The 27,510-nt window shown below is 43.1% G+C and overlaps 1 protein-coding gene across 1 annotated transcript in view; it reads left to right on the top strand.

Annotated features, from left to right (window-relative positions):
* Positions 1-26,409, top strand: part of TRABD2B (TraB domain containing 2B) — a gene marked incomplete at its 3' end in the record, with an annotated part of 293,204 nt that extends 266,795 nt beyond the window's left edge. The window contains exons 6-7 of the mRNA XM_082003217.1: positions 5,022-5,291; positions 26,187-26,409. Coding sequence (XP_081859343.1) covers positions 5,022-5,291; positions 26,187-26,409 — 493 coding nt within the window. The remainder of the gene's footprint in view (positions 1-5,021; positions 5,292-26,186) is intronic.
* Positions 26,410-27,510: the final 1,101 nt, after the last annotated feature.

Genomic DNA, 27,510 nt, shown 5'->3' with positions numbered 1-27,510 from the left:
TATCACCACAACTTCTCTCTTGATGAAACAAAATCTTTCCTTGTCTGAGAGTTCTGAAAATTGAAGCAAGAAAACCTCAGCGCCGCTGCTGTACTTGGAAGCGCGTGCAAAGCATGGCAGTCTTCTGAGCAAAACTTTTCCATTGCTCGCACTACAAAGACAAGTTGCAAATAACAAATTGGCACACTTGCATTTTAGAAGATTCTGCACATATCTGAGGGAACAGAAACGTTACCGCAAGACTGCTGAAAAATAGATTGATGATTTCGTTCTGTGAAAGATGCGTATGGTCAGCAAAGGCACGTCCTGTCTCATCAGTTAAAGCAAGGAAAAACTCCTGGCCCTGCTGAAGCCCCGGGGACACTCGACGGGACTCACTCCAAACATTATTAGTGTCACTCCAGCAGGGTCAGCGGGCAGGGGTGTTAGCAGGGTCTGCTCCCCTCAGACAACTCTCAATGAACTGGTGGTCGGGACGAGGTGCGGTGCAAGGGTTAGTGCTAACACCGCGCAGCCTCACCGGTGGGGAAAAGTGGGCTATTCGCAAGGGCCATTCAGAGCAGGAACGAAATGTGGATGCTCTGATTTGCCCTACGGAGGAGGTTGTCAAGCCCAGAGATGGCCACGGCCCTTTTTTGCTGCAGAAATTGGATACCTGACATGAGGGTTAGGAAGATGCTTGCCTGGGCAGGGAGAAAAGCACAGCCAGGCTGCCAGGTGTCTTGGGGCTGAATAAAAGTGGGACCTGGGCAATTTTAAGACCAGGAATCATGAAAAAAAGCTGTTACAGGACTTTACAATGTTAATGTCATTTTTCTGACCAGACCCGCTCTATAACCCTAGCAAATCCTGGTGATGAGTCAATTTTCTGTTGTCAGTGCCAGCACAGAGTGACACTGGAGAGACCACAAGGCAGAGAGAGGAATGCTGAGACAACCTCATGGAGCATACGGCTCAACCTAAACTAGTTGTGTGTTTTGTTTTGTTCTTTTAATCCTTGAAAAGAATAAGGAAAGGATGGCAAATGTCACCAGAAGTGAAACAAAACCACAGGGGTCTTTGTCTGTGGATTAAGTGTCTTCAAGAACTAGCAAGCATAAATGTTTTCCTGTTTTCACTCTGTTTTCTGTACCTTAAGCCACATAGGATATTTGCTGAGACTCACAAGTTTTCTTATTTGGACTTCATTATTTTAGAGAACTTGCTGTGCATCCCACAGAAGGAAATTAAGGTCAGAGATGAGAAAAACCCACCAAAGGGCCTGAAATACTTTTAATTTCTCAAAGACCAACCCGTGTGGGAATGATAGATTTAAAAATGGGCGGAAACTCTAAGCCTGGAGTTGTGTCAAGTTATTTATGAAAAATCTCTGAGATCTTTGTGTGGACCAAGATATTTGGGTGGTACTTTCTCACTCTTTCTTCAGAAAAGGCACAGTGTCCTCACAAACTGAAAGCTAGCCCTGCTTTTTCTCTGGCTTTGAAAATAACTATGTATCTTGAAAAGCTGTCTCAGCAGTAGTGAACGGAGTGGAAAAAAAAATGTGTATTATATCCCCATGGTTTCATACAGTGCAGCTGTGCTAACAGAATGCGTTGAGACCGAGACCAAAGGAAAGGCACAAAATAGTCCATGAAATGATCAGTTCAATCTAACAGTAAAGCTTCACGCGGTGGGGAGATCTGTTGTCCAGGTATCCTGTTGCAGATGGGAGTGGGTTTTGTCTTTTTTTTTGGGGGGGGGTGTGTGGAATCCAGCATATTAATAAATTCAGACCCTTTGTATTAATAAAATTTTTGCTGAAATCAGTGGGAGGGATGTCTTCTGATAGGAAGTCTACCTTACTTTGAATTAAAATCTTTACATATTCTTACAAAATTTAATCCAAAAAAAATTGAATTAAATACCCATATTCTGTGGGTTTAGAAATTTTTATTTTACTTCTGGTTGAATGTCTGTAGGATGATGATCAGATTTGAAAACAACCAGGTCTCTAGATGTATTAAATCAATCTTTTTAAAAAAATCATTTTTTTGAAAGAAGCAAGTATGCATCAACATACAGCCTTCAACAGTCCCTCCTAGGTCTTGGAAGTAATTATTAGTAGTACAGGAATAATGGAACAAGTATCAACCAAATGTAATATGCAGTTGCCACAGTAGAGCTATTCCCCATGCACCACCTCTAAAGTACAAGTGGTTAGTTTATAACCCTCTTTAGGTTACAGCTTTTTAACATTTCTTCAGTGTTTATTTATCCTCTTCCCAAAGAATGTTCTGAAATATTGAGTTTACAACCTGTGGCTCATGTGATGGTAGTGGAAACAATTAAGCTAGAAGCTTTCAAAGCCACCACTGGGATTTTGATGCCCAAACTCATTAATTTTAATAAGAAGTGAGCTGCCAGTCGTCTTAAGTGGTTTCTAAAATCTCAACCCATAAAAACACCTCTCTACTGGTTCCAGTTTACTAGGAGCTCCGAGTAAGGTAAACATGTGTAACAAAATAGTAGGTGTTAAAAGGTGGAAAGTATGTGTTCAGATATCTCTAAGACCATTCAAGGAACCAAATGGCAGCCCCAGCCTTGAGCTGGCAGATGTGGGCTGACATGGGGGCTGCTCCTACCTTGAGTTACTCTCAGGGAGTTACAGACTGATCTGATCATGAGGCACTGTTTTGATGAGAAGAAGAAGAACGTCAATGGCAACAGAAATCTTGGCAACAGCTTGATTCTGGCTGTGATGGTCACATTGCTTGTCGACTTTGGGCTCTGTCACATCTGCTCCGTGCTCTTGTGTTCTTAACATACTTCTGCCCATCACAGCCTTGTGGCCAAGGTAGTGCTCTTCTCCCTGGGGTGCAGATGGATGGCTTGGTTGCAGGAAGACATGGGTGAATTCACACGACACAGTGAAGAACAGAGGTATCCAGAGCAGTACCAGCATGAACTTTCTTTAAGCAGTATCAACCAGCTTGTATTCCCCCATTGCTTTGGCGTAAGTGCAGGAGGTGATGAGGCCGAGACTTTCTTGCCACCTATTGCTGCCTGCCACCATTGCAGTTACCCACATTGTGTTTCTAGATGCTTGATCCTGATCCTTCCTGCCTGCCTAAATGGCTGCAAATGCATGTTGACATCCACCATCACGGTTGGATAAAAATTAGGAATAGTCTGATGTGGCCTGAGGGACCCACCCAGTACAAACCTATGAGAGCCTTTCCTTTTACATGAGCCTGGAGATTGCTTTGCTTCAGCCATGAGCCTCTGTCACAGCCTAAAAAGTGTGAAAGTCTTTGGAGAGCTCCAGGATCTCTCAAAGAAAGTTGCTGAACTGATGAAGACTCATCCTCAACATGAATCATAGAAGAAAGTCTTAATGGGGGAAACCGTCCAGAAGCAGCTGGTCTCTCTGTGATATAAAATAGAGCATGGTGTATGAATTAGTTTGAAAAGGACTCACTGAGAGTCTGAAGACTCGGAAAATAGGAAAAATAAGGCCTTTTCTTGTGTCTTTTATTAGTGAAAGCAACCTTGTGAAAATTTTAGAATTAGTTTAAACAAGTGTCTTTCTTTTATGTATCTGTCATATGATCTCTGAAGAACTTCATTAATGTTGGCTATGAGTGACAAAGTTACTGTAGTTCTTGCCAGTTGAGTCTTGTAGTAGCAAGAATTAATTGTCAGTAGCTATTGGAAGGACCTTTGGGTGAAACATGATGCAGTGGAAATAGAGCTGATCATCTTGACTGCTATTGTAATGGACTTAAAAAAAATCAAAAAGAAAAAAAACCTGCCATTAGTAGTAGATGTGACTTTTTTGGAAGAGAACATAATGTTCCATAAATGAAACATGTGGTTTCACTTGCTGCACATTTTGTACATTGTCACCAATGAAGTTTAGGATTTTTTATTACTTTTTCATTAAAATGTCTTACTGGTTTCACTCAGGAGGCAAAACTTTTCACGTGGCTTTAATTGTTTCTGTCATAAAAGTCATAGCATCCATGTAATAGAAATAGTTTCACAGACCACAGCTTCATATTGCCTATTAATTCTCTTCCATTTTCTGTACCTACAACTCATTGGGCCATCCCAGAGACAGAGAAAGTTCCTCTCTTGCAATTAAGACCAAACAGGAACTTCCATTGAAGCAAGGGAAAAAAAATCACTTTGTGTCAGTACTGGTTTATTAGATTTTTGTTTCAGATATCTTAGCTCACAAATGTAAGCTGACATGGCCACATATCAAAGGAGAGAGTTTGTATTGACTTTTTTCTAAAATTAGTGAAACTCTAGAAGATTAAAATGGTATAAGGCCCTTTTCTGCAGAGTTCCAGAGGTGATAGTATTTCAAACAGGAGTGAAGAGCACTGGCAGTATTGTTTCAAGGTGGCTTTGGACAGGTCATTTACCCCCTTTTTTGTTTCATTTCTCCATTATACAAAAACAGCTAGAGTTCGGGTCTCACATATCTCATCTCAGCAGCCTAGCTATCAGACCATGTTTCTGTCATCAGTCTGGGCTTCCCTGTTGCCACTCTTAACATGGATGAACAAACACAATTATTATTGCAGTTAGAACAATGACTTGTTTTCCACAGATGATATCCAAGGTTGAAAAAAAAGAAGGGAACTAGTGTTATCTCATTAATTTAAGATCAGCTTCTCTTCAGGTATCTGTTTTCCTCAGAGTCACAGTTTTGCCATTTAACCTTCAGCCCAGCAGGGGAGCTGATGTTGACTCCTACTGCAGGCTCTAAAGCCTGTAAGAAGTTATTAAAATGGCAAAAACACCAATAGCATAGCAATTGTCTTTTCACTCATTTTCAGTTTAGTGTTTATTTGATAGTTTGCTAGGAAATGCCACTGCTGCCTTTAGTTGCTGTCCCAGAGCAAAAGTCCTTCTCCTTATATACCTTCTTAGCAGCTAGGAGCACCCACCAAGTATCGTACTCCTCTGCTTTCACTTTTTCTTTGTATGATCCTTCACTTCATCAAATGTTTAAATGTTGTGTTTTGCAGTTCAAGGACAACAAAGACAAGTCCAGCCTTAGAAGGGTTTTTAGCAACAGCCCTGCCTGCTGTCCAGCTTTCTGAGCAGGTCCCACTGACATCTCCTTCCCTGAAGCCCCTGCAGACGGATGAAGAAGACAGCCTGTCTCCTCACCTCCTGTTGCCAGATAGCATTAGCCAGTTGGAAGAGTTTGGCAGGCAGAAGAAATGGCACAAGAAGCAGCACAAACACCATCGCCAGAGGCAGTTCAATGACCTCTGGGTTCGGATAGAAGACAGGTGAGTCAACATTTATGGTCCTTGTCCTCTTCCTGCTGTCTCCTGACGAGTTGCTCTTTACAGATCCCAGCTCTTGTTGATTAGACCCTAAGAAGAGTTGGAGAAAGGCTGAATGGTAGACACCAGGAGTGAGGTGGTAGTTTTGGAGCATAATGAGGAGCTAGGAGGAAGGCTTATAGGCACATTTGATCTAAAAGTAAAGAGAAATAAAGCTGATACTTTATTTCTGTATATTCAAAATATACAGAAATGAAGACTTGTCAGAGTGAAAACACGAACAGGAATGATGATGGAAAATATTCTGTTTCCTCTCCTTCTTCCAATAATTATTTTCCAATCTTTACTGTCAGTTTTCAGTCCAAAGACTCGCCCATTTTCCAACCATTCAGAATATTCCTGTGAGTTTTTAAGATTCTGACGTACCTGACTTTCAATCTTCTTAACTGTGCTCTGAGGCTGAAATGTTTTAACATCTCAGACTGCCTTGAGAACAGCAAACTGAGGCAAAATGAAGTACTTAACTAAGGCCTCTATGTGAAGAGAATGGAGGTAGGCACATTTCCATGGCATTTAAAGATAAAATACTCCCGTTCGTTGTTTGAATAAGAGGATGAATCTGGGCCTTGATGTTTGAGCAGGGCTGCTCAATGTGTATTTTTAGGATTCCTGGGCAATTTATTCTCCCACCTCTAAAATTGGGAAGGCTTTTAGAGCCTTTATCCAGGCCAAGCCATGGGCACATAAACAGCCATGAAGTTTATAAATCTGCTAACAAGTAAAAGGAATGAAATAATCTGTTGGGAACTGACTCCTCACCTATACATGTAATGATTGTATGCCTTTTAGCTTTATACTTACTCCCATTTTCATAGCACCTAAATGCCTTGCAGGTAAAATGAGTCAGAATCTCAGAGGCTTCTCCCTTTGCTAAGGAAAAAGACTCCACGTTTTTGTGTTCTGGGATTATTTTTTTATTCAGTGTTTTTAATGGAGCAATTGCCTCATTTTTGTTGTAGTTTATTGTATTCTCGGGGTGAGTGATGTAAGGATTGTTATTAAGGTGGTGCATATTAATCTTAACATAGTAAGGCTATTTCTGAGGTTAATGCCAGCCTTGGTAAGAAGGATCAGACCTGGATTCATGTGTTTTGTTCTCAAAGTGTGTTCAGTGGTTGGATCCTCTCCACAGAGGACGTTTACGCGTGAGCTAGAAGGGATTTGGTCCTATGTAGTTGATTGCCTTGAGGATAAGGGACTTTACTATTTCTCTTCTGCCTGCGGCATGCGTAGTCGTGGTGTCTCATGATGTCCCGGCATTTCACAAGTGTGTCTGGTCCAGCTCACTGTATGTCATACAAGTGAGGTGCTTAAATTGTCAGGTCTTGTGGGATCCTGGTAGTTAGGCACAATCCTCTTGCCCCTGTCCTATCTCTCCAGAAAGGATTATGGATATTGGGCCTGATGCGGCTACGGAAACGTGCAGCCGGGGACTTAAAGCATCGATGCTTGCATAGCTTTTGTGGGCTTCTGTGCCTTTTGCTGTTTTTATTTCAGCGAGAAATGTTCCTAGGAAAAGTATTTAAAATGGTAGTTTCCCAGGTTATAGTTAAATTATTCACTCTGTACTCCTGCAAGATTTCATCTGAACCAAAACCTTTTATCCCTCTGCTTCCATTTCACAAGGATGGAGATTGGGATAAGGAAACATAAGTTTCCGCTCCCACCAAGCTGGTGATGAAGCAGACTCTGTGTGTCGCCTGCCTTGCTGAAAGGTCCCAGGGAGATATTAGCGGAGATCACAGCCCTAGAAATGAGAAAAGGCTGGAAGAAGGGAAGTCTGCCTTAGTGCTTTCAGACGGTTTTACTACTTCTACAGTTCTGGAGTAACTTCTGGTGTTTTCCTGGAAACAAAACAAAACAAAAAATACAAACTGTTCAGCTAAGTCAGAGAGTCACAACTAGCTCCATAAATTGGATGGGGTCTCAACTTTCATAAACCAGCTGCTGGATATTGTGCTTTTGGCAGTTGTGTTTCATCAGCATTAATTGCAAGCTGGACCTTGCACAAGGCAATAAACAGTGAGTTCTCTCTAACTGGTTCCTTTCTAATTGGCAAGGAAAGAGCAGAAAAGTGTGCCTGTCACCAGACTTTGTAGTGTGATCATTCCTGGAAAGAAATAGCTAGGATGGCTAATAGTATGGGCCATGGAGTCTTACCTGTGCAGGAGAGAAGTATGTGAACTTATACTGTGTCGCCTCAATAATGTTCTCCAGCACTCCACAGGGAGACTGTTAGCATGCATTTTTGGAGGATAATTAGTGTACTAGAAGTTGACACTCTGGCCTGTCCCGCAGATCCATTGTGCATTTGCATATACTTAAATTGGACCCCCCCATCTTCTATATGGACTGAGGTGTCTGCATATAGTATTACCTTAAGCTATGGCCCTGTATTTCTAAATGGTTCTTCCAGTTTGAGTTTCCTAACTCACTTCTTGTCACCGAAACTTGACTTGTTCACCTTTGAGACCAAGTGGAGAGGTTTAGGTCATTGCTACGGCTTTGGGGTGAAAGCTGCATAAAACTCATTGTTTCTGTGTGAGATCTCCAGAATTCAGCTGAGCCACCTTTCAACCTGAAAAGTCAAAGAAAAATATACAGGTGGAGGACAAATCCAGGCAAATTTAAACCACATTATTGATTCTTGCATGAACCTCGCTGAACTGAAACGACTGTGGTTCATACAGCTCTTTTCCAAAGCTTTATTGACCGTGGATTAGAGGACTTTATGAGCCATGAATTGCAGGGCTTTTATGGACTACGCATTTCTAGGTTGTCTTATACACTTCCATGGAAATCTTGGGGTGTTTTTTTAAGCTACCAACACAGAAACAAAGGAAATGAACACAGGAGAACAATCTTAAAGGAACATCAAAGGTCTGACTCCAACCTATAAAAGCCAGGAAATCCATAATTAATGGTTCCACTAAGACTTCAGCTCACACAGTCGTTCGGGTCTGATCTGAAGTTATAGCTACAATGTGAAATGGCCTCGTGAAAAATGAGTCATCATTTAATGTCACACATCATTATTAGTATTTACTTTCAGTTGTACCTTGGAGATTGTCCTTTCCTTTTTGTTCTGTCTTAACAGCTGAGGCATTTGAGTTGGCACTCCTGAGTGGACGGTGTTTAGATTTGTGTGTTGGAGGGTTAGTACCACTGTGGAGGATGAGAAAGCTTCTGCTCTGTCTTCTCCCTGTCTTTGACAGAGCCAAGATTTGCTGATCTCCTGGGTAATCGGCTACACTGAAAGCTATTAAAAAATAAAAAATGCTGATGAAATGTGTGGTTTCCTTTTCCTTCTGCCTCCTTCCCCCAATATCTAAACAAAACGAACAAGTCCTGCTTGGCTGCAGTTTGGGTTTGAAATTGTTTGTCAAGAATCAAAATTAAATGGAGATTTCAGGTAGTGAGATTTTTTCCTTAACTGCTTGATTTTCCAGAAATGTGCAGATCTGAAGTCCGTCTTAGGGAGGAATTCGAACTTAGACAAAATTTAAACCCTAACTAGCTCCCGTAGCCAAAAGCCAGCTGGGGCAGCAGGGAGGGGAGGCAAAACCCTTGGGCTGGAAGGCTGCAGTTTGGCATAGAGTGTGTTATTGTTCCTGTTGACACTGTGTTAGCTAAGCTTCCCCTTGTAATATAAATAATTAATTACAGATCATTCACTGGCTTTTCATGATGAGCTTCTCAGTTAATTGAAAGAGCAGAGAAAGGTCTGTGACGTTTCAGAGAAGTCAGTGAAGGCCAGATCAGGATCACACCTTTGTTCTAGCAGGCAAATGGTTTAAGGCTATGAAGAAGACCAGCCCAAGAGAACAGAGAACCTCTCTGCTGGGGGGGAGCGTTACAGTTCCTGGGGCCCTAAGGCAGGGTGGGAGGAAAGTTCTTGGAAAAAGAGAGAGAGGGGAGTTAGTAGCTGGGATGGTGTTTTGGGAGGTGTGAGGTTTGGAAGGAGCAACGGCAGCTGGAGATGTGAAAGAGAGAAATACAGTGGCGGGAAGAAAGAATTAGAGAGGATCTAATGGGCAATTTCAGAGCTTCATTCCCACTCCTGGGGAAGAGACCTGGGTGAAGATGGTGTTTGGAAAGACACTGAGGACACGCAGATGCTTCACTTGTACAGTAAAGAAACTAAAGGAAAAAAATTGTGATCAGAAGAGAGAAATTCTTGTCCCAGATGTAAGGTTGGCTCTGCAAAACCTGCCATTAGTGAAAATGAAATTAATTCCCCCCTGTAATTGGAAATGGCATTTCTCTGATAGCCCAGTGCTGACTATTCAACCCCAGATGAATGCAATAACATCACAAATATCAATTTCTTGTAGAAGCAACAGTTATTTTAGACCAGAAAAAAAAAGTTATACCAGTGATGGATGAAGGGAGACAATGTGTAATAAACTGCACTGAGTGTGCCTGTATAGAGTGAACCTTATCAGTTTGGATGGAATTTAAGCACTTAGCCTGTTATCCTTTCTTTCAAGACAATGCAGTGATGGAAAACAGAACTCTGTCAACTCAGACAAACTTTTAATTTCACTTAACTGCATCTGAAAGGTAAATTTCAGTAAATGAATCCAAATTGCTTCCTTTTCACAACACACGGTGCTGAAATACAGTACTTAACTTCATTAAGGAAAAGGCTGCTTTTCTTTAGAGGAGACCTAGACACTTTTGAAGTCTAACAGGTAAATTGTGGTCAGATGATTTCTCTCCATATGGTAGCTTTGAGCTTGAAATTTCCATCACTGGGGCCTTGTTTGTTTAAATTACTCTATCTGCCTCCCTGGTAAGGATACTGCTCAGAGAGTGCATGCCTACTGATGCTCATGGGGCGGGGGGATCACTCCCTCTTCCAGCCTGACTCCATGCAGCCGGGTAAGCAGTTGCCACCATGGCATGCATTTGCCCTGTATTGAACCGAGGATGAGGACGCAGCTTCAAGACCTTTCTAACTTGTTATGTTGAACCTGTTTCCCAAAGGGACCACTCCAGCAGCCAGGAACAGCAGGAGCGTAGGTGTGCTGGAGTCCCACCTTCCCTCCCTTGTCACTCCTCATTGCTGTTTGGGCCCCTTGGCTTTCCTCCATCACTTCTACCTACCATTTCCTTTGCTGTTCTCCTGGCAGGATTTCCTTCTCGGGAAACTTTTGTGACCACAGTCCCTATCAGTGACTGCCCTCAGTCTCCAGGGCATGGCGTACAAATATCTACTCATTAGAAAAATCTCATAGTTTGACAGCTTGGGTACAAGACCCTTCTGTCATGTTGAGTGGTCTCAAAACACCTTCTGGACAAATGCTCCCTCCTCATTCCTTGGTGGAAGCTGAACCTTTATATCTTGAACTGGCCTAAAATCTGCTCTTGTTTGCCCAGCTTTTTATGAACCCTGGTGGATATACAGTGGCCAGAAGACATTTTGGGCAGTGAAGCAGTGCGTCGGTTGGTCCTTCTCTCTCCCCACGTTGCATGCCTGTGTAGAACATGCAATCTTGCTTTTGTGGAGGCATCCTCGGCTCCTACTGAGCAGAGACCAAAGCATGGGGAATACTGCATTTTCCCCTTCTTAGTTTCTTAGTGTTTCCATTTGATCCCCCTTTAAGATTAGTAGATGGCTTGATGCCTCTTTTAAACATGCAATGACGTTGGCAGTTCTTTCATCATGCCCTTTGCACAGCCCCAAGTCTGCAAGCCCTCCAGTGGAAGTAAGATAACTCAGTGCAGTATAAATAAGAGGTAAATCTCCTAACTGTAACATACGATACGGTGATGACATATTCTCCCTCTCTATAATGGTTTTTATTGAGGCTTCTTGGATTATCAGGTTGGTCAGAGTGCACAGAACGTATTAATTAAAGCTGTGAATCCTGGGCTCAGCTCACAACTCCCTTGGGCATCGCGGTAACGTCTGGGAAGTCCTGACGTTCATGTCCAAAACTCTAGCATCTCCATGCTAATAGACCCTCCCTGTCCACTGGCCATGACTGATAACTTCTTTCCCCTTTTAAAGTCAAAGAGTTAATTTGTTATCCCCCAGATGGGGCTGAAAATACGTGCAGCCACACTTTCACCTGCTAGACGCACAAAAAGATCTATATGTTTTACTTTGTTCTGCTGTTGTCCTCTATAATCTGCTGCCACTGTCTGATGAAACAAACACAGATAAACTTAAAAAAAAGCAAAAGCCTTGCATATTTACTCTCACTATTGCTTAAGTGTCTCACCACCAGTATGAACACTTAATATGAATCAGTATGCAAACCCTATTTTAATGAGAGCTATTAAATACCTGAAAATAAAATCGTTAAGAGGTAAAGAACACAGAATTCTATTGGAAATAGAGACATAATTTGTATATAGATTTCAATTTTATTTCGTGAAACTAAATTCTTTATTGGTAATGCATTAGGTATTTTATTTTTGTGAAATTTAAATCCATCATGAATATTAAATCCATATTTTTGAAGGCGAGCGAGTAACAAAATTGGAGCACATGAAAGCTAGGATTTTTGAACAGTGAGGTATTTTTCAGCCCTGGATATCCAAGAGCACTTTCTGCTCCTTCCTCCTCAAGCTGATTAAGATTGAAAGTACAATGCAAGATGTTTTAGGGAGCCTGTTAAGAGCTTTCTCTTCCTTTCTTGTTTTCTACTTTTCGTTTGGGATGTGTTGAGCAAAGATAGCGTCCTGGTTTCAGCCAGGATAGAGCTGGTTTTCTGCACAGAAGCTAGTGTGAGACTGTGTTTTGGATTTGGGATGAGAAACTGTTGATAATGTGCTGATGTTTTGAGTTGTTGCTGAGCAGTCAAGGACAGTCCAGCTTCTCGTGCTGGCCTGCCAGCAAGGAGGCTGGGGGTGCACGGGGAGCTGGGAGGGGACACAGCCAGGACAGTGACCCAGGCTGGCCAAAGAGATATTCCCCACCATACAACATCATGCCCAGTACATAAACTGGAGTTGGCCAGGGGGGTGGGAATCGCTGCTCGGGGACGGGCTATTGGTCACCAGGTGGTGAGCAATTGCTGTATTGGGCATCATTGTTCTTTTACATCCCTTTGTTGGTATTATTATTGTTGTTATCATTGTTGTTTGTTTCTCTCTTTCTGTCCTATTAAACTGTGGTTATCTCAACCCGCGAGCTTTTTTTCTAATTCTCTCCCCCATCCCACTGGGGGAGCGGGAGTGAGCGAGCGGCTGCGTAGGGCTTAGTTGCCGGCTGGGGCTAAACCACAATAGTCTCTATTGTATATTTATATCTGCCCCAGTTTGGTTTATTTCTGACTTGGGCTGAGCATAGCCCTACCATTGCTAGCTTTGTTAAGCTGCCTAAGATGATCTGTCTGATGCAGCACAAACAAAATGTTTGCTTAGGATTCCATTTCAAGAAGGAGCAGCTGCTGAGTTACAATAATATCCCTCCGTGATGCACATCCCCACTTGTTCCGCTGTTTCTCAGCCAGCGCAGTCTCATTTCCTCACCGAGTGCCAGGACTTCTCTTGATTTTGGACAACCTGTTAACTTCTCACTTCCATGGTTCTCCGTTTTCTGCTTAAATTTTCTCTTTCTCCAACACTCTTTCTACCTGCCCTTTTTAACGCTGGCTGCATGCACCTGGCATGGGCCCTGGAGCTGGGAGTGGGAAGGGGCTCCTCCAGCGTCTCCATCTTCATCCCCAGACCTCTGCACTCACCTCCACCTCTCTGAGCTCAACCCGCAAGAGGCTGTGATCCTACAAACGCTGCACTTCACTCTGCAGTCGGTCAGTCCATGCCATTGAAAGTGTGGGCCTTGGGAGCCTTCAGCAGAACCTCTTTTTCACGGGGGCACGTCTCACTTGTAGCTATCGTGTCTTTGTCACCTGGCGTTACTTCAGACTGCGGTAAGCGGGAGGCACAGCTAGGCATCCTTCTTCATTTTTTTAACCTGGAGGTAGATCTCCTCCATGTTATTTCTTCTTTGCTTTTCCTATCATTTTCACACAGATGCATGTGTGGCCAAGAACACTGCCAACTGGACAAGACAGTCAGCATTGGCTTCATTTATTCTTTGCTAAATTCATGGACGTTGTAAAGCAGTCCAGGTTGTTTCTGCTGATGCTTTTCCTTCTCTTGACAGCTTGGCAGCCTCATGGGCAGTCTCTGTGACTGTGGCCAGTGCCAGGAGTGTTGGGTCCTGTTGGGGTGAACTGTGGTCTAGACACCTACAGTAATGAAGTCATTAGCAAAACCTTATGCTTATGCATTGGATCGATTTTTTTATTTCTCAGGCATCAGAAATGCACTTACCAGTTGGAATTAAGCTGGAGAAAGGTTGCCTGTGGGTATAAATGAAGAAACAAGATTATTTTACCTACAGCCTGTTTTAATGTTAATATTAAGCTGCCACGGCTGAATAGGTTAGACTCGTTTTAAGTCTTGAGATTCCCATCCACAACTACTCAGTCGTAAAAATAAGGTTTCAGGACTGGACCTATAGTACCAAGTGTCTCCTATGGAGTGAGGCAAAAAAGGACGGCACTTATTCCACTGAAGGAGTTAATGCTAAGTGAGTTTGACTGTCTTCTGTGTTAATGCAAAGCTTTTTCTCCAGCTATTTTTAGTCTGTTCCAGCAGTGTATCCCACTGTGGTCTGGTATGTAAGAGCTTTGCTGTGAGGTTTGCAAACACTTGTATTTCTGTGTTGTGAGAACAGTGTGTTTGTGCGTTATTGGAGCGTGTGTTCCTTCAGCGACTGAAAGGAAGGGCAGACCACGCATGTGATCCATGCACGTGTTTATTGTTGCCAGTGAACAACCATGTACAGCAAATGGGGTCTGGAAGAAAGCTTGTTCGCAGATGTCGTCATGGCCCTTCCAATTTATAAATATGAGCCTTGACATTTATATTTTTCCTATCCAGGGCTTTCACTAGCCAGATGTTCTCAGGATTGGCTCCTTGGAGCCTTTAACTGTCAGTCCTCATGGCATATTGTCTATCGTCACAGACAAAAAAAATAAAACCTTATTTCTGGCTCCTATCAAACAGGTAAGAAGGGAAAATGCACTGGGTATCCTCAGGTAAAGGGAATTCCTCTAAATCGGTAACACGTTTTAACGCAACTCTGCAAAACTCTTTGCATTCACTCAGCTGAAAAATAAGTTGTCTGATTTAACAGGCAAAGAAAATTCAATACACAGTAGCACTTTTACCCTGCTGTTTGGGGTGGGTGAAGAATGTGGTTTGTGTTAAACTCGCAAGGCTGCCTGCCATTGCAGACTCTGTAAGAAGTGCTGAGTGGGCTCATGCCCAGGGTGAGTTGGACTCCTTAAACGCAGAAGTGGGTAGTAAGGCACCTGCGCTCCCTAAATTGCAATTCTTGATACAGAGGTTTTTCCTTTAGCAAGTGTTGTGTTTTCCCTGGCGAGGGGGTGGTGGCCAGCTCCACGTTCAGGCTCCTAACTTACAGCACTACTCGGCCGACAAAATCTGGCTGTTTCCATTTCATTCAGAGCAAACTGAATTGCTCCCTAGGCTGGTAGAGCCAGCTCTGACCCTGCAGGGAGGTTGGACCCTCAAGCGCATGAGGTCTGGAGCTGTTGGGGTCAGGAGCAAGGCGCTTCCCTGCTGCTCAGGCTATGGAGCAGCAGAGACCCCTCCATGCCATGGCTGCTCCTTTGCACTGCACCCAACAGGGAGAAAAGTTAATGGAGGCGTCTCAAAAGCGGGGTTTGGGCTGAAGATGGGACCTCTGAAAGGACACTGCTTGCTGGGTTAATGGCTGTCTGCCTCTCCACCCTAGGGATACGCAGATGTGTTGAAGAGATCACTCTCCATCTAAGAACCAAAATAAACCTTCTTCACAAACACTGCAACCCTAAGTTGGACTTACTAGCTATTTGAGTGACCTCGTATCTAGCAGTATCTAAGCCCCAAAAGATTGCAAATCTGCTCTTCCTCCAGGTAAAGCTCCAGGCTTAACAGAGCTACATGAAATCCATAAAATATAGAAAACATCATCTTCCAGTGAAGGCACTTGAGTTACCATGAAGAAAAAGAAATGTTTTTAAAATTCAGTGGAAATGCAAACACACAACACTGTCAATGCCAGGCCGAAGGAAATGGGTAAGGGATATGGGATTTATTTCTGGTTCTGCTATTCCCCTTCTGACTAGTGAGCTTTATGCCCTGTGAAACTAAAGTATGACAGAGAGGAGGATGACATTACTGTTGTGGTGGGCAGTTGGTTTATGAGGGGTTTAACCACAGTTGTACTGTGGTAGCAGGTTTATCTAGGTAGACAGATCCATCAAAGAGTGAAAGGGGAGGAAATCGGATCCCCTGACACCCCGGCAGCGCGGGCTGCGCTGCGTGCTGAAAACCCGGCAGGACCCCGAAGGGCAGCTGTGGTCTAAGTCCAGTTATGAACTTAAGTCCAGGACGAAGGAGAAGGAGGATTTATTTAGATTCATATGGTTTTAATGCTATAAAAGTGGGGTTCCTGTGATTATGAAAATGCCAGGCCTGATTTCACTCAGATCTCCTCTTTACAATTCCGGAATAACTTAACTGAACAAAGTAAGCATTATAGCTGGGGCCTGAGCTCGCTGCGCCGGAGGGTGAGGGAGCCAAGCCTTACTGCTTGCGAGCTGCTGGGAGTCAGGGACGCCTCACCTAGCACTACCGGGGAGAGACGTGGTGCAGACCATGCTCATAAAAGCTCCATTCTGCAGAGGCACTTCAGGGTCTGGGTTCCGACACCCGGCAAGGAAAGCTTTTGCAGCCTTTCCAGCCCTGCAGGCCAGCAAACAGCCTTTTATGAGCCCCCCGTGGCATCTCTGGGCTTTCTGTGGGTTTGGAAGTGCCTGGGGAGGAGAAGGAGTATATGCTGTGGCTGGTGTTGCTGTAGTTGCTTTGCAAGCAGCAGGAGGAACCCAAGCCTTGTGGCCAATGCAGCAATTTAATGTCCTTGGCATTTCTGCCTGGTAGAAATGCCCTATGAAACTTTTTTTTAAATTTATTTTGAGAGTGAGTCTGTTGGTAAGAAAAAAAAGCCAGTGATTTTGTTCAGTGGAACAAGCTTGAATTCAATACTGCTCCAAATAACAGGTTCAAAGGTCTGACCCAACCTTAATTATTCTTACTAATAGAGACTCTGGAAAAATACAAGCAGTGAGCAGGAAAGTGAGCCCAGTGAATTAGAGAGAAAAATGTGATACAGACTAAGCAGAGAGAAAAAACTGTCAGGCAGAGATGGAAAAAGAACAGGGAGAAGGAAAAAGAAAATTAAAATCAAATGGAAGAATGCAGTATATTGGACATCCATTTAAGCCAGCTTATATTTTGCTCGTTCGTTCTGCTCCTTAATACATTGCACAGGCATCTTCTTAGCTGAAATAATCGTGTGTCTTTCTTAGAGAACAGTCTTGGAGAAAATACTTAAATTTGCCTGGATGTTTCAGGTATTTCCCCACTACTGCCTATTCTAAATCATTGTAAAATCTGGAGGGGAAAGCGGGTATCTTTTATAGTGTTTAACAAGAAAGTGACAGGGTCACATACGTCTCTATGAATGTATGTGTTCCCCAAGCACATCTAAACATGAATGGTCAATTCTGTGCATCTGCAAAAAATATTTGAGCCACAGGGCCCACACAATGCCAAACACTGGAGTGCACATAGGAGAGGGCAGACCCAGTCACTCTGCTTGGAATTAATTGCAAGCTTGAGCCCGAGGCATAAAGTATAGACTATGAGTTTGACCACCCCAAAAATGCAAATTGTGTTGCATGTGGGGTTGGGTTGGTGAGAGCAGGCAGTTTGCAAAATATGGACAAAAGACAGATACTCTGCTCATGCTTGGGATTTGGTTCAAAACCACCTGATTGCAGCCCCATCAAATGAACTCTGTACGTGTCGTATATCAGCAGGTTGCCCAAAAATCTTCACAGATTGCATCACTGGCAAGATCTTTACAATACTAAGCCCATCTGTGTATGCACCCTTGATGTTCTTGCTTACTTTGGCTGTAAAAACTGCAATCATTATCTGTCCAAGGACCAGTGAAACAAGTACTTGATTATTTGAGCCGTGATGATGAGTGCCTTAATTGCGCATGCAAATCAGGTACACAGCCAGATGTGTGCAGTGGGTGGGGGTGAGTTTGTGGATGTTTTTGAGCCCACATCACTATTTAGACTATCACAAACACGTCCTGGCTCAGATGTCTGTGCAGAACTGGTGAAACAAAGGGCTCTGAGCTATCCCCTCTCAGCAAGGGCCATGCCCTGGGTAAAACTGGGATGCATTATCCCGGCTCTGTGACTGCCTCGTCCCGGTGTGGAATCACAGGGGGAATATTCTTAGGATATTAGAGAATCATCAAAGCATTTCTTAGAAGGGCAAAGGAAAGAGCTAATGTTGTCATCTCCTGTCTTGGGACCACCCAGACACTCTACAACAAATCATGGGTCTTCAGCTACAGTATCTTGAATTACTGTTCACAGGGATTGTAAAGAATTTCATTTCTTTTTTTTTCCTTTTTCTTCCCTCTTTTTTTTTTCTTTTTTTAAAGGATGACATGTAGTTTCCTGATGGGCTGGTTTTAATAAGGTTGAAATCTTTGTTGTTGCCAAATCAGAGAGGAATATAACATCTTTAAGTCATTAGATGGGAATGGGGTAATTACTCAGAGGGTGTGCTTCAAAGGTTATTGGTTTTTACAGTGTTCTGTGTTTTTACACCATTCTACAGTTGTTTGGAAAGGAGTGGTGGGCCTGATTCTGCCGTTGCCACATGTGTGGGTGCAGGATTTGTGTTGCCAGGGTTTTCCTGAAGGATTTTAGGGCAGGAGGTTGAAAAGGGCCATACACAGTCTCCTCTGGGGTTGGGGGAAAGCTAAGCCTGACCACACGGTGCAAGAAATTTTCTCAAACGCTGAAAGTTCACTTCAGAAAAGGGCCCTCAGGCTGTCCTGGAGTTGTTTCTCACCTGCTCCTTCCCCACCTGCTAACTGCATCCTCGTGTCCACCTTTGCATCACTGTGTCCCCATGCCTGGGGGACCCTCAGGCTGCATTGCTGTGACAGCTAGCTCCTCTCCTCCTCTTCCCCCTGTCTCTGATGCAGCAGTCCCCACTGCCCCTGTCCCTTCCTGTCCCATCCCCATCCCCTCCTCTGGCCCCACAGCAGATGGGGGAGGGGGGGGCAGCTGTCTTTGCCTTAACAGCGTAACCCACCTGTGGTTTTAGGATGTCCCCGTACACGCTGAGCCTCATGCAGGTCAATGTCACTCCAGGGCTGAATTTGTCATCACGGAGGTATTTTGCAGGTGGCCTGGGCAATCGGGACCTGCAAATCATAGTGAGAGCCTGCAAAACACTTCACCTTGGGTTAATGCCGGCGGTGTCACACTAACGCTTCAAGGTCTTGACTCAGATCAGAGCCAGGGGAGTAATAGAAGTAAAGTGATTTAATGAGGTTTTGATGGTTCCTTGGTGGGTGACACAGGGATAAAAACCAAATCTCCTGGCTTCCAGCCCATGGCCCATCCAGAGAGGGGGCCAAAACTGCACCAGAGGCATTTGAGCTGCATTTCAACATTGAGCCTCCTCCTGCTTACACGAGGGTGGCCAAGCGAGCCACCTTTTCCTCCTTTGTGTCAAACCTTAGAGATCCCTAAGAGCTAAGACCCCAAAGGGGGGACATGGGGCTGCAGCCCTGCCATTGCCATTGATGGGGAGCATCTACAGGACTGAGGAGGGGAGCTGCATCCCTGCCAGTCAATGCTTTTTGCACTGCAGAATCAGCAGTTTTCTTCTTTCCCACCCTGCGGCCTCATCCCAGTTTAGGAACCCATCCTTACCAGACAAAGCCCTCACTGGGGCTAGAGCTTGGCTGGGCTTCAGAAGACCTGAATTCCACAGATAAAGATCTTCAGAAGCAGCTCATCTTGCCTACCTTAGAGACATGCCTTTGGAGGGATGGATCGTCCTCTGGAGACATCTTGTTCCCCACAAACTGTAGCAGGAACATAGCTGAACAGCTCCGACTACAAGCCTGCATCTGACATAGCTACAATTTACTCCACCCTTTAAATCTTGTTAAAGGCCAGGGCATCTGAAGGACTGCCTGTGATTCTCCTTGATGGCACCTTCTGTAGGTGCTGCTGACAGCCTTGGTCATGCACATTCAGAAGGTAAAGGTGTCTCACATTGCTTCCCTTCACCCCCCTAAGCATCCCATCCTTGCATGCAATGTCCTGCTCCCCATCATCACCCTTCCTGTGCTTCTGCACATGGTGAGAGTGGAGCTCAGGGTCCTGGCATGCTTGTTCACGGATTTCTGTCCTTTCAGAGCCGTTGCCTGGTGAAACTTGCACTTCCCCTTTCCCCTCGATACCCTCGTCTTTCTCCTAGAGATAAGCCATGGCAGACATGGTCCTAACAAAGAGCAGGGCTGGAGGAGTAGACCTCTATCAGCAGACATGCACTGCCTTCTGCCTCTGCATGGGGGTTGGAGGCTCACAGGTGCCCACTTCATGGAGGGGAATTGCTCGCTGTCAGTCTCTAGAGGAGCCAGAGCATTGAAATAAGGCTGGATTGGAGCTTGACATTCCTCTCAGGTGGAAAGATGGTTCCCATTTGAGTCTCATCAGAAGAAAAGCTCAGATTGACAGCGACGGGTTGTTGACATGCCCCCGATGTTGTTGCCTGACCCCTCTATCAATAGCATGGCTGCAGCTGCCTCCCCGCGACTCTGTGGCCATGCAGCTCACGGAGAGGGTGGATGCTTGCAGTGTGGAAAATGGCCAGAGATCTGGGCTCCCAATAACTAAAGGGAGAACAGTAGAGACAAGGCTGTTCTTTGGCTCATCCCCCATCTCCTCTGTTGGCCACAAACCGACGTGTGATATTGCTTACTCATTCAGACAGGCAAAGGCAGTTTACTACACTACTGCAAATAAGTAGTGGCCTCCTTTGGACCAAAACTGGATTCCTTAATCAGATCCAGGTTGGATGATGTTTGTTTTTTTTTTTAATGAATTGAACCTTGTGAAAGCCTGAGCCTCTTGGCCTTGATCCCGCAAAGAGCTTTGGGATGTGCTGAGTTGTAGGTACGTGAATACTAGCCTTGCTGGGAGTGCTTGTGTGCTTGCGGTGCTTAGCATCCTGCTAGTCTGGGACCAGGAGACTCAGCATCTTGCAGGATTTTTACCCCTCAGGCTGCAAGAACAGTGTCCATAAGGAAGACAGAGATGAAGAGATAGCTGAAGCTTGGGGGGAACAGAGCCTATGCTGAGCTGAAGAATCCCTTCCAGAAACACAGCAAATACTAACCTGAAAATTTCTGGAGGTTAAGACTTCACATTCCCTTTAAGAGGTTATTCTAGTGGTCTTCACAGTTAAATCCTTGTGGTGTATTTCTAGTGTGATTTTTTTCCCCCAACATACTCTTTTTTCCTCTTGGTTGAGCACCTATTCTTTTCTTTCAGAATGTGTGGTCAGAATTGTTGCCAGCCAGCTTGTTTATATACTGCAATGGGTTGGTCCCGGTGCTTTAAGCAGATGTATTTTTCAAATCTTGATGAATAAATTTTGGTGACATAAATAGGTCTGGTTAGTTCCAAGGATAATTGTCTTCACTAGCAGAACATTATTTCTGATCACCAGAAACATAATGTGATCAACTCCTTTCACATCTGTTCATTAAATGAAAAGGGGAAAAAAAAATAGGGCAAAATTTGTTTGAAAAGAAACAGGAAGCATATGCTTAATATCACTTAAAAAAACCCTAGCCATCATAAGGTTAACATCAAATCACAAATGCAAAACAGCCATTATTGTATTTACTTGAAAATTTTCTTTCCATTTACTAGCTCTTTAGGTTTTCGTTTGAAACATGCATTTTTTCAGGGTTCAATCTATGCTGGCACATTGTCTTGATAAGCTTCTTTCATCAGATGCTATTGTAAGAAAGGCTGTCTGAGTCCACATTTGTTTACATTTATTAAAAATAGCTGTCATGTGTTTACATAGCTCCTTTGATCCAGAAAACTCCCCAGACACTTTGTAAGTTATGCTTAAAAGGGTCACTTCCTCCACCCTGAACAGAAACTGTGTGTGGACCAACGCATGGCAGCAGATTAAAAATGCGTAGAAATATCACCATAATTCAGTCAGACCTCACCCCCTCAGAGCACCGTCAATTTTCCATCAGCTTCAGAACAGTTACAGGGACCATAAAGGTGGTTTGGACTTTGGGGGCAAAAAGACCATCTTGCTGGAGGTTGCGTGTATTTCATGCACTTTCTTTTGCTTTGCAAATAAAGCAGCAGCAGTACCTACTGCACAAAGCATAGGGCTGTCTATATCCCAGCTAGACCTCGTGTTCCCAGTTTTGGTCATCTCACTCCAGAGAAGACACAGATCAGCTAGTCAGAGCCAGGGGAGAACAGAAGAAAGGATGGAGTGAGAGCACCTGAGGACTTGCAGAGAAAGGTGGAGGAAATTGGTTGTTCAAACGAGGGAAGGCTGAGGTGAAATATGGTTAAGTCTTCAAAACACGTGAAAGGCTGATGAGAAGAGGAAAGGAAACAACCTGTCCATGGGGACAGGAGAAGTCACGAACTCGCACTGTAGCAAGGGAGATTTGGTGAAACATTAGGCAGTAATTCTGGACGTCAGGAATAGTGAAATGCTGGAAAAGATGTCTGCAGAGACTCTGGAATTGCTATCATTGTAGGGATTTTTTGAGACTGGATTAGACCTACATGTCAGGAGGGGTTTAGGTCTTGTTCCTGTCTTCGGGACAGATGGGCCAGAAAGTCCCTTCTGGTCCTATCTTCTGTCATTCTGCTGTGGTGTCACAGGTGGTCAGATGAGCCCTGCTTATACGGATAAACCAAGTCATGCTAAAAATGAGTTTGTGAGCTCCTTGCAAAGTCCTCGCAAGCTAAACCAGAGCAGAAATTCCCCCCAAAGGGTTGCATGTGTGTTTGTTTTATTTTTCAGTTTTAAAATGCTTCCAAATCATCAAGGTGCTTCAGTATGCCCCCAGCATAGAGGACTTGAATCATCTAACTGGATTCAGTAGGGTCTGTTCACAAAGCCTGTGCCTGGGGCCCCATTTTTTGGGAAAGTTTTACAAGTTCTAATGATAGTAAGACAATGTATGACTAATGCTCTGATTTGAAAAACTGCCCTATTATCTGATCAAAAGTACAAGCTCATGAATATGATACCGCAGGTCATTTGGCTAAAAGATACCTGGAGTCTTCCAAATTTTTAAAACAATCCCATACACAGAAGCAAGAAAGAGAGGTATGAACAGTGGAGCCAGTGGTTGCCTGTTCACCGCAGATCATGTGGAATGTTTTATTAAAGACATTTTTATCGGACACAAAAGGCTCAAATACAGAATATCATGGGCTGGCAAGAGAAGGCGCAATAATTTAGATGATTATCCCTCAGATCTGTGATTCATTTTTATTATTCTCTGTGTGCATTTCAGGAATGATCAAAACTTCCCTGAGGACACTGGAAGGTTTCCAGTTGAGTTCAGGGGACTCTGCTGCTGCTTTCATTCTTAGGGAAGGTCCGAGGGTCAGTGGGATCTTATGTGCACATGCAAACATGCTCGGAGGGAGTTTGGAGAAGTCATCTCCTGACACCAGGGCCACGTCTAAGATTAGGCTGTAACCTAACCTGGCTGTCTAGGGCCCCTCTGTAACCCCTAGGAAGAGAAAGACCCCGAGAAAGTACTCCTTAGAGACCTGCAACTGGAAAGAGGTCGACCACCTTCTGGAGAGGTTTCTCTCCCTACTGACTATAGAACAGCCTAATTACAAACTCGGACCAGAGGTTTTACAAGGAGTTTTGTAGCATTTGGTAAAAGGGATCATTCTCTTTAAATATCTCTAAACCACCTTGGCAGCCAGCTAGAAGTAGAGTTGCATTTAAGAAAATGTCTTATATGGATAAACTGTGATTCATTTTGCATGCCTTGTACACATTAATGGAAATGCATTGTTTTTCTCTTGTAAAGCACTTAAGGATTTTTTAAAAACAACCAACCCCACCTAACAGTATTTATCTTAAGAAGGAAGCCTTTATAGAAATGCAATGTCTTGAAAAAGAAAATTACTTCATTGAGTGAGGAGAAGAGTGGTCAAAAATTCTTAGGTCTTTTGACAGGATTTTAAGTAAACTGTAGTGGTTTTTCTCCCTAAAAAATACCTGTTTTCAAGGGAGGAAAAAAGAATCAACAAAAAAAACAACAAAACACTTCTGGCAGTTGACTAGAAAATGGAAACATCATACAGAAACGTAAAATACTGATTTAAGGCTGCTTTAGGAATCTCTTAGATGTAGCTGGCTGACGAATGGGCTCATGATTCTTTTACGGGTTCCCTGGGCAGCCTGTGTCCCCCATCGGTCATCTCACACAATACATTTCTGAGGTGCAGAAAGACAGTTTGAGCAAGGGACATTTTGATCTCACTGGAGGATCAAGCTCATAGAATGTGTCAGGAGGAGGATACACCCAAACTGCAAATATGAGTGGCATTTTGGCAATGTTTTTTAAATTGAAATTGAAAACCAGACCCTTCTTGCAGTTTAAAATTTAATTTAGGTCTAAATTGTGCAGTTCTGTAACGTGACAAACAGTAACCAAAAGATGAGTACAAGCCCCTACACGTACTTGCCTTTGGGAAAACTGATACAGGGGAAAAACCCCAAAATTATGATCCCACTGTCAATGTTGTGCTCAATCTGTGCCACACAGTATCACTCAGCAGGATAAATGAGATCTAAATCAGAAGTTAGAGCATGACTGCATTTCCGTTGAATTATTCAGAGCGTGTAATACCTAGTTTTGTCTGAAGTATTCTTTAATGATGCTTTGCATCCGCTGTGGGAAGGCCATTCATACTTGATGTTACGTATATTACCGGAGCTCGGATAGACAGTGCCTAATCTGGTATCATTCTTGCCAGCACTAACTTAATCGCTCAAAAAGCTGGACAAATTTGAAACAGCGGCATTAGCTTATCCCAGATCAACTCATTGTATTAAGTGACTGCAGTGGTTTTGATGCAATACAGCAGAAGCTCTAAAGCTATGTGTCTTGTATCATCAGTTCAAGACATAAACCAACCACTCACCATGGGAATTTAGACTAAGAGCTTTCTCCAGTAAGACTTGATTTCAGAATTTTCTACTTAACAGTAGTTCTTCTGGAACAAGCACGGCTACTCACTGTCTAAGACCTAATACTGGTTAGATGGATTATCTGTTCCATGAAGCAATTCCCATATCTTTAATTCTAGACTGACTTTTCTTTTTACTCTATTTCATTGCACATTAGTTAAGATCACTTCTAGCTACAGAACTATCCTACCCAGATGTGGTGACAGTATAAAGGATGAGGGAAGATGTGAAATTAATTATCCCAAAACCCAGGATGAAGTGTAATGTGCAGTGATTGTCTGTTGGATTTGATGTTGACCTGCGTGTGTGTTTACCAGTGCCCTCTTCTGGGTGGACTCCAGTCCGCTCACAGTTTGTGATGGACTCAACACATTTGAAGCATCTGAGTTAAAAGCTATCTTGGTATTGATTAGACAGAAAAAGACAAAAACCTTCAGTGCTACTAAGCTCTATTTCTGTGCATGAATCTGGACCAAGGTATTGTTCCTTTTATCTGATACTATGCAAGACGCGGCCTTTTTCTTCCGAGGTCAGGATCTCAGATACTGTAGCTAAATGTTGATAGGACTGCATAGTTTCTTACCCCATAAAAAAATTATTTGACAATCATTTTCAGTGCCTCTAAACCCCCTTTATGGAGGATTTAAAAAGTAACACAGATAATCTGCAGATATTAGTGTCACATCTTGTTCTCAGTGGAACTTGTCTTTTTTCTCCTTGCTGTGCAGCAGAATGTCTTGTTTTTAAGTCCAGAATCCACCTTGCACAGTCTGCGTGCTCAGTAGTGCTGCTCAGTGACAACTGGTGGATTGTGGATTATCCAATAATGGATGCAATGGATGCATTTTATGAAACGGAGATTGCAATTTAAAACTTCTAAAATCAATTGTAAATGGACCTTTTTGACCGTCAGAGTCATGGGAATCATGATGAATTCCAACCTGCACATTCCAATCAAAGCACTAACTCAAGCTACAATCAATAAGGAATCACACCACTATTGAGGCAAATCCACAGACAAGGAAACTTCACACTGAGTCTAGTTTTGGCTTTGTGATTTCATCCAGAATGGCTTAAAGCCAGGAAAAGAAACGAAGCTGCTTGGTCTCTTGTGCTCAAGGTTATCAGTTGTGTAAGGGGATTCTGGGAAATTCTTTATGGCTCATGAAGCAGCGGCAGTCCACGTTTTCTGGCCCCCTCCTGGACTTAGTGTCCAGGCCATGGTGAGTAAGACACGTCTGTGAAACATGACAAATTTTGAGACCTCTGGTGGCAGGAAGGTACCTAAGAACATAAGAATGTGGTCATCCTGGGTCAGCACAAAGGTACATCTGTCACAGTCTCTGATGCTGGCCCATGATGGATGCTTAAAAGTGTGAGTGCAATAAGTTAGATATATCAGGAATGATCCCTCCCCTGGCTGTATTCTACCAGCAGCCAGAAGCTGAGGGACATCCTGAATCAGAGCTGTTTCCAGATCATCACGCTTATCAGCCCCTGGGGCTCTCCTTGCATGTCTAACGCGTGCAAACAATAATAATAATTGTGATTGTCATTGTTGTTCTTACTACCACGTAGAATGACAGCTCACACGAGTATAGATAAGGGTTCTCTTGTTTAATTTCCTTCTCTTGTGTTTTGTTTTAGCACCACCACGTTGCCTTCCTATATCAGGATAACCAATGGCTACATCACAGTCAAACCTCCCATTTGGATTTCAAACCGGCTGGATCAGAGACCGCGTTCAGATCGCCCTTCCCAGCCTCAGCCTACAAGCTCAGCTTCAGCCAGCCTTTTATGGCCATCAATAACTTCTCCTTTCTGCATGACCATAGCTTCTTTTCTCCTGAATCTACTGCAGCCTTCCTGACCACATTAGTATTATGTGCAATCCCTTGGAAAAGAGAAGAGAGATAATTTATGAATGAATCAGAGGTTAAGACAACAACAGTTACAAGCTGGACCTTCTCAGCGAATCAGTAGTGCCTTCTAGCTGATTTTGTCTCTTTGCCCAGATACAATTTGAAACTCTAAAGCTTTATTGTAACACTGACTTACATCTTCTTTTTGTAGAAGGATCTTTATTTCCCATAGTGCTATGGGGTTTTGTAAAATATACATGTTCATATAAAGAAAAAAAAGAAAAAGAAAAAATGTATTTATTCGACTGGTAAACTTATTTTTCTTGTTGTATATGTTAATAACATCCCTATTAATCAGTAGCGATGGTGAAACAGATAAATTAATATTTTCTATATTTGTTTTCTAACTGACAACTCTGCAAATGTCTGAACTGACACCAAATGAATGGCTTCTTTGTTTCTTTAACCATTACTTTTTACAGCAACTGTCCAATAAGTAAATTTCTGCTGAACTTCTTTATTTTACCTTCTTTTATCTCATCAGCATAGTTTACACTGAATAAAGCAGATCCTACTCTCTGTGGCCTATGCCCATTAGAAAATAGGTTCATTCTTAATCTAGCTGCTACAACCTAAAATCCCAGATATTTTGATATGATTTACTAAGTCATTAGTCAAGATAACCCTCTAAGATCCCCTGTTATCTTTTACTCAACTATTCAGCTTCTCTGAAAATTACCAATTTCCCTCTTTTCCTTGGGATTAATTCATTAGCTAATGCAAATTAAGACAACTTTTTTGTAATAAAAAAAATGCTTTTAACATCTGGAATAATCCCACTGGACTTATTTTCTTCTCTCCCTCATCTTACATAAACACAGGCCTACAACCTTTCCCAGAGTAAATGAGAACAGAACTTGGTCTGTCTATAGGATATAAAGATGTAGTATCCTGCTAATCTAGAGAACTTCTTTGTACCAGTTGTATTAATGCATATGGACAACCTGGAGGGTAAAAAACATCTACAAATTCCTTTATATGGACAACCTGGAGGGTAAAAAACATCTACAAATTCCTTTTCATCTTGCTGTTATGATGCTTAACACAGA

The sequence above is a fragment of the Phaethon aethereus genome, assembly GCF_964289735.1.
Source record: "Phaethon aethereus genome assembly, chromosome: 8".
NCBI classification, from domain to species: domain Eukaryota; kingdom Metazoa; phylum Chordata; class Aves; order Phaethontiformes; family Phaethontidae; genus Phaethon; species Phaethon aethereus.
This window is presented reverse-complemented; position numbering and strand designations above follow the sequence as displayed.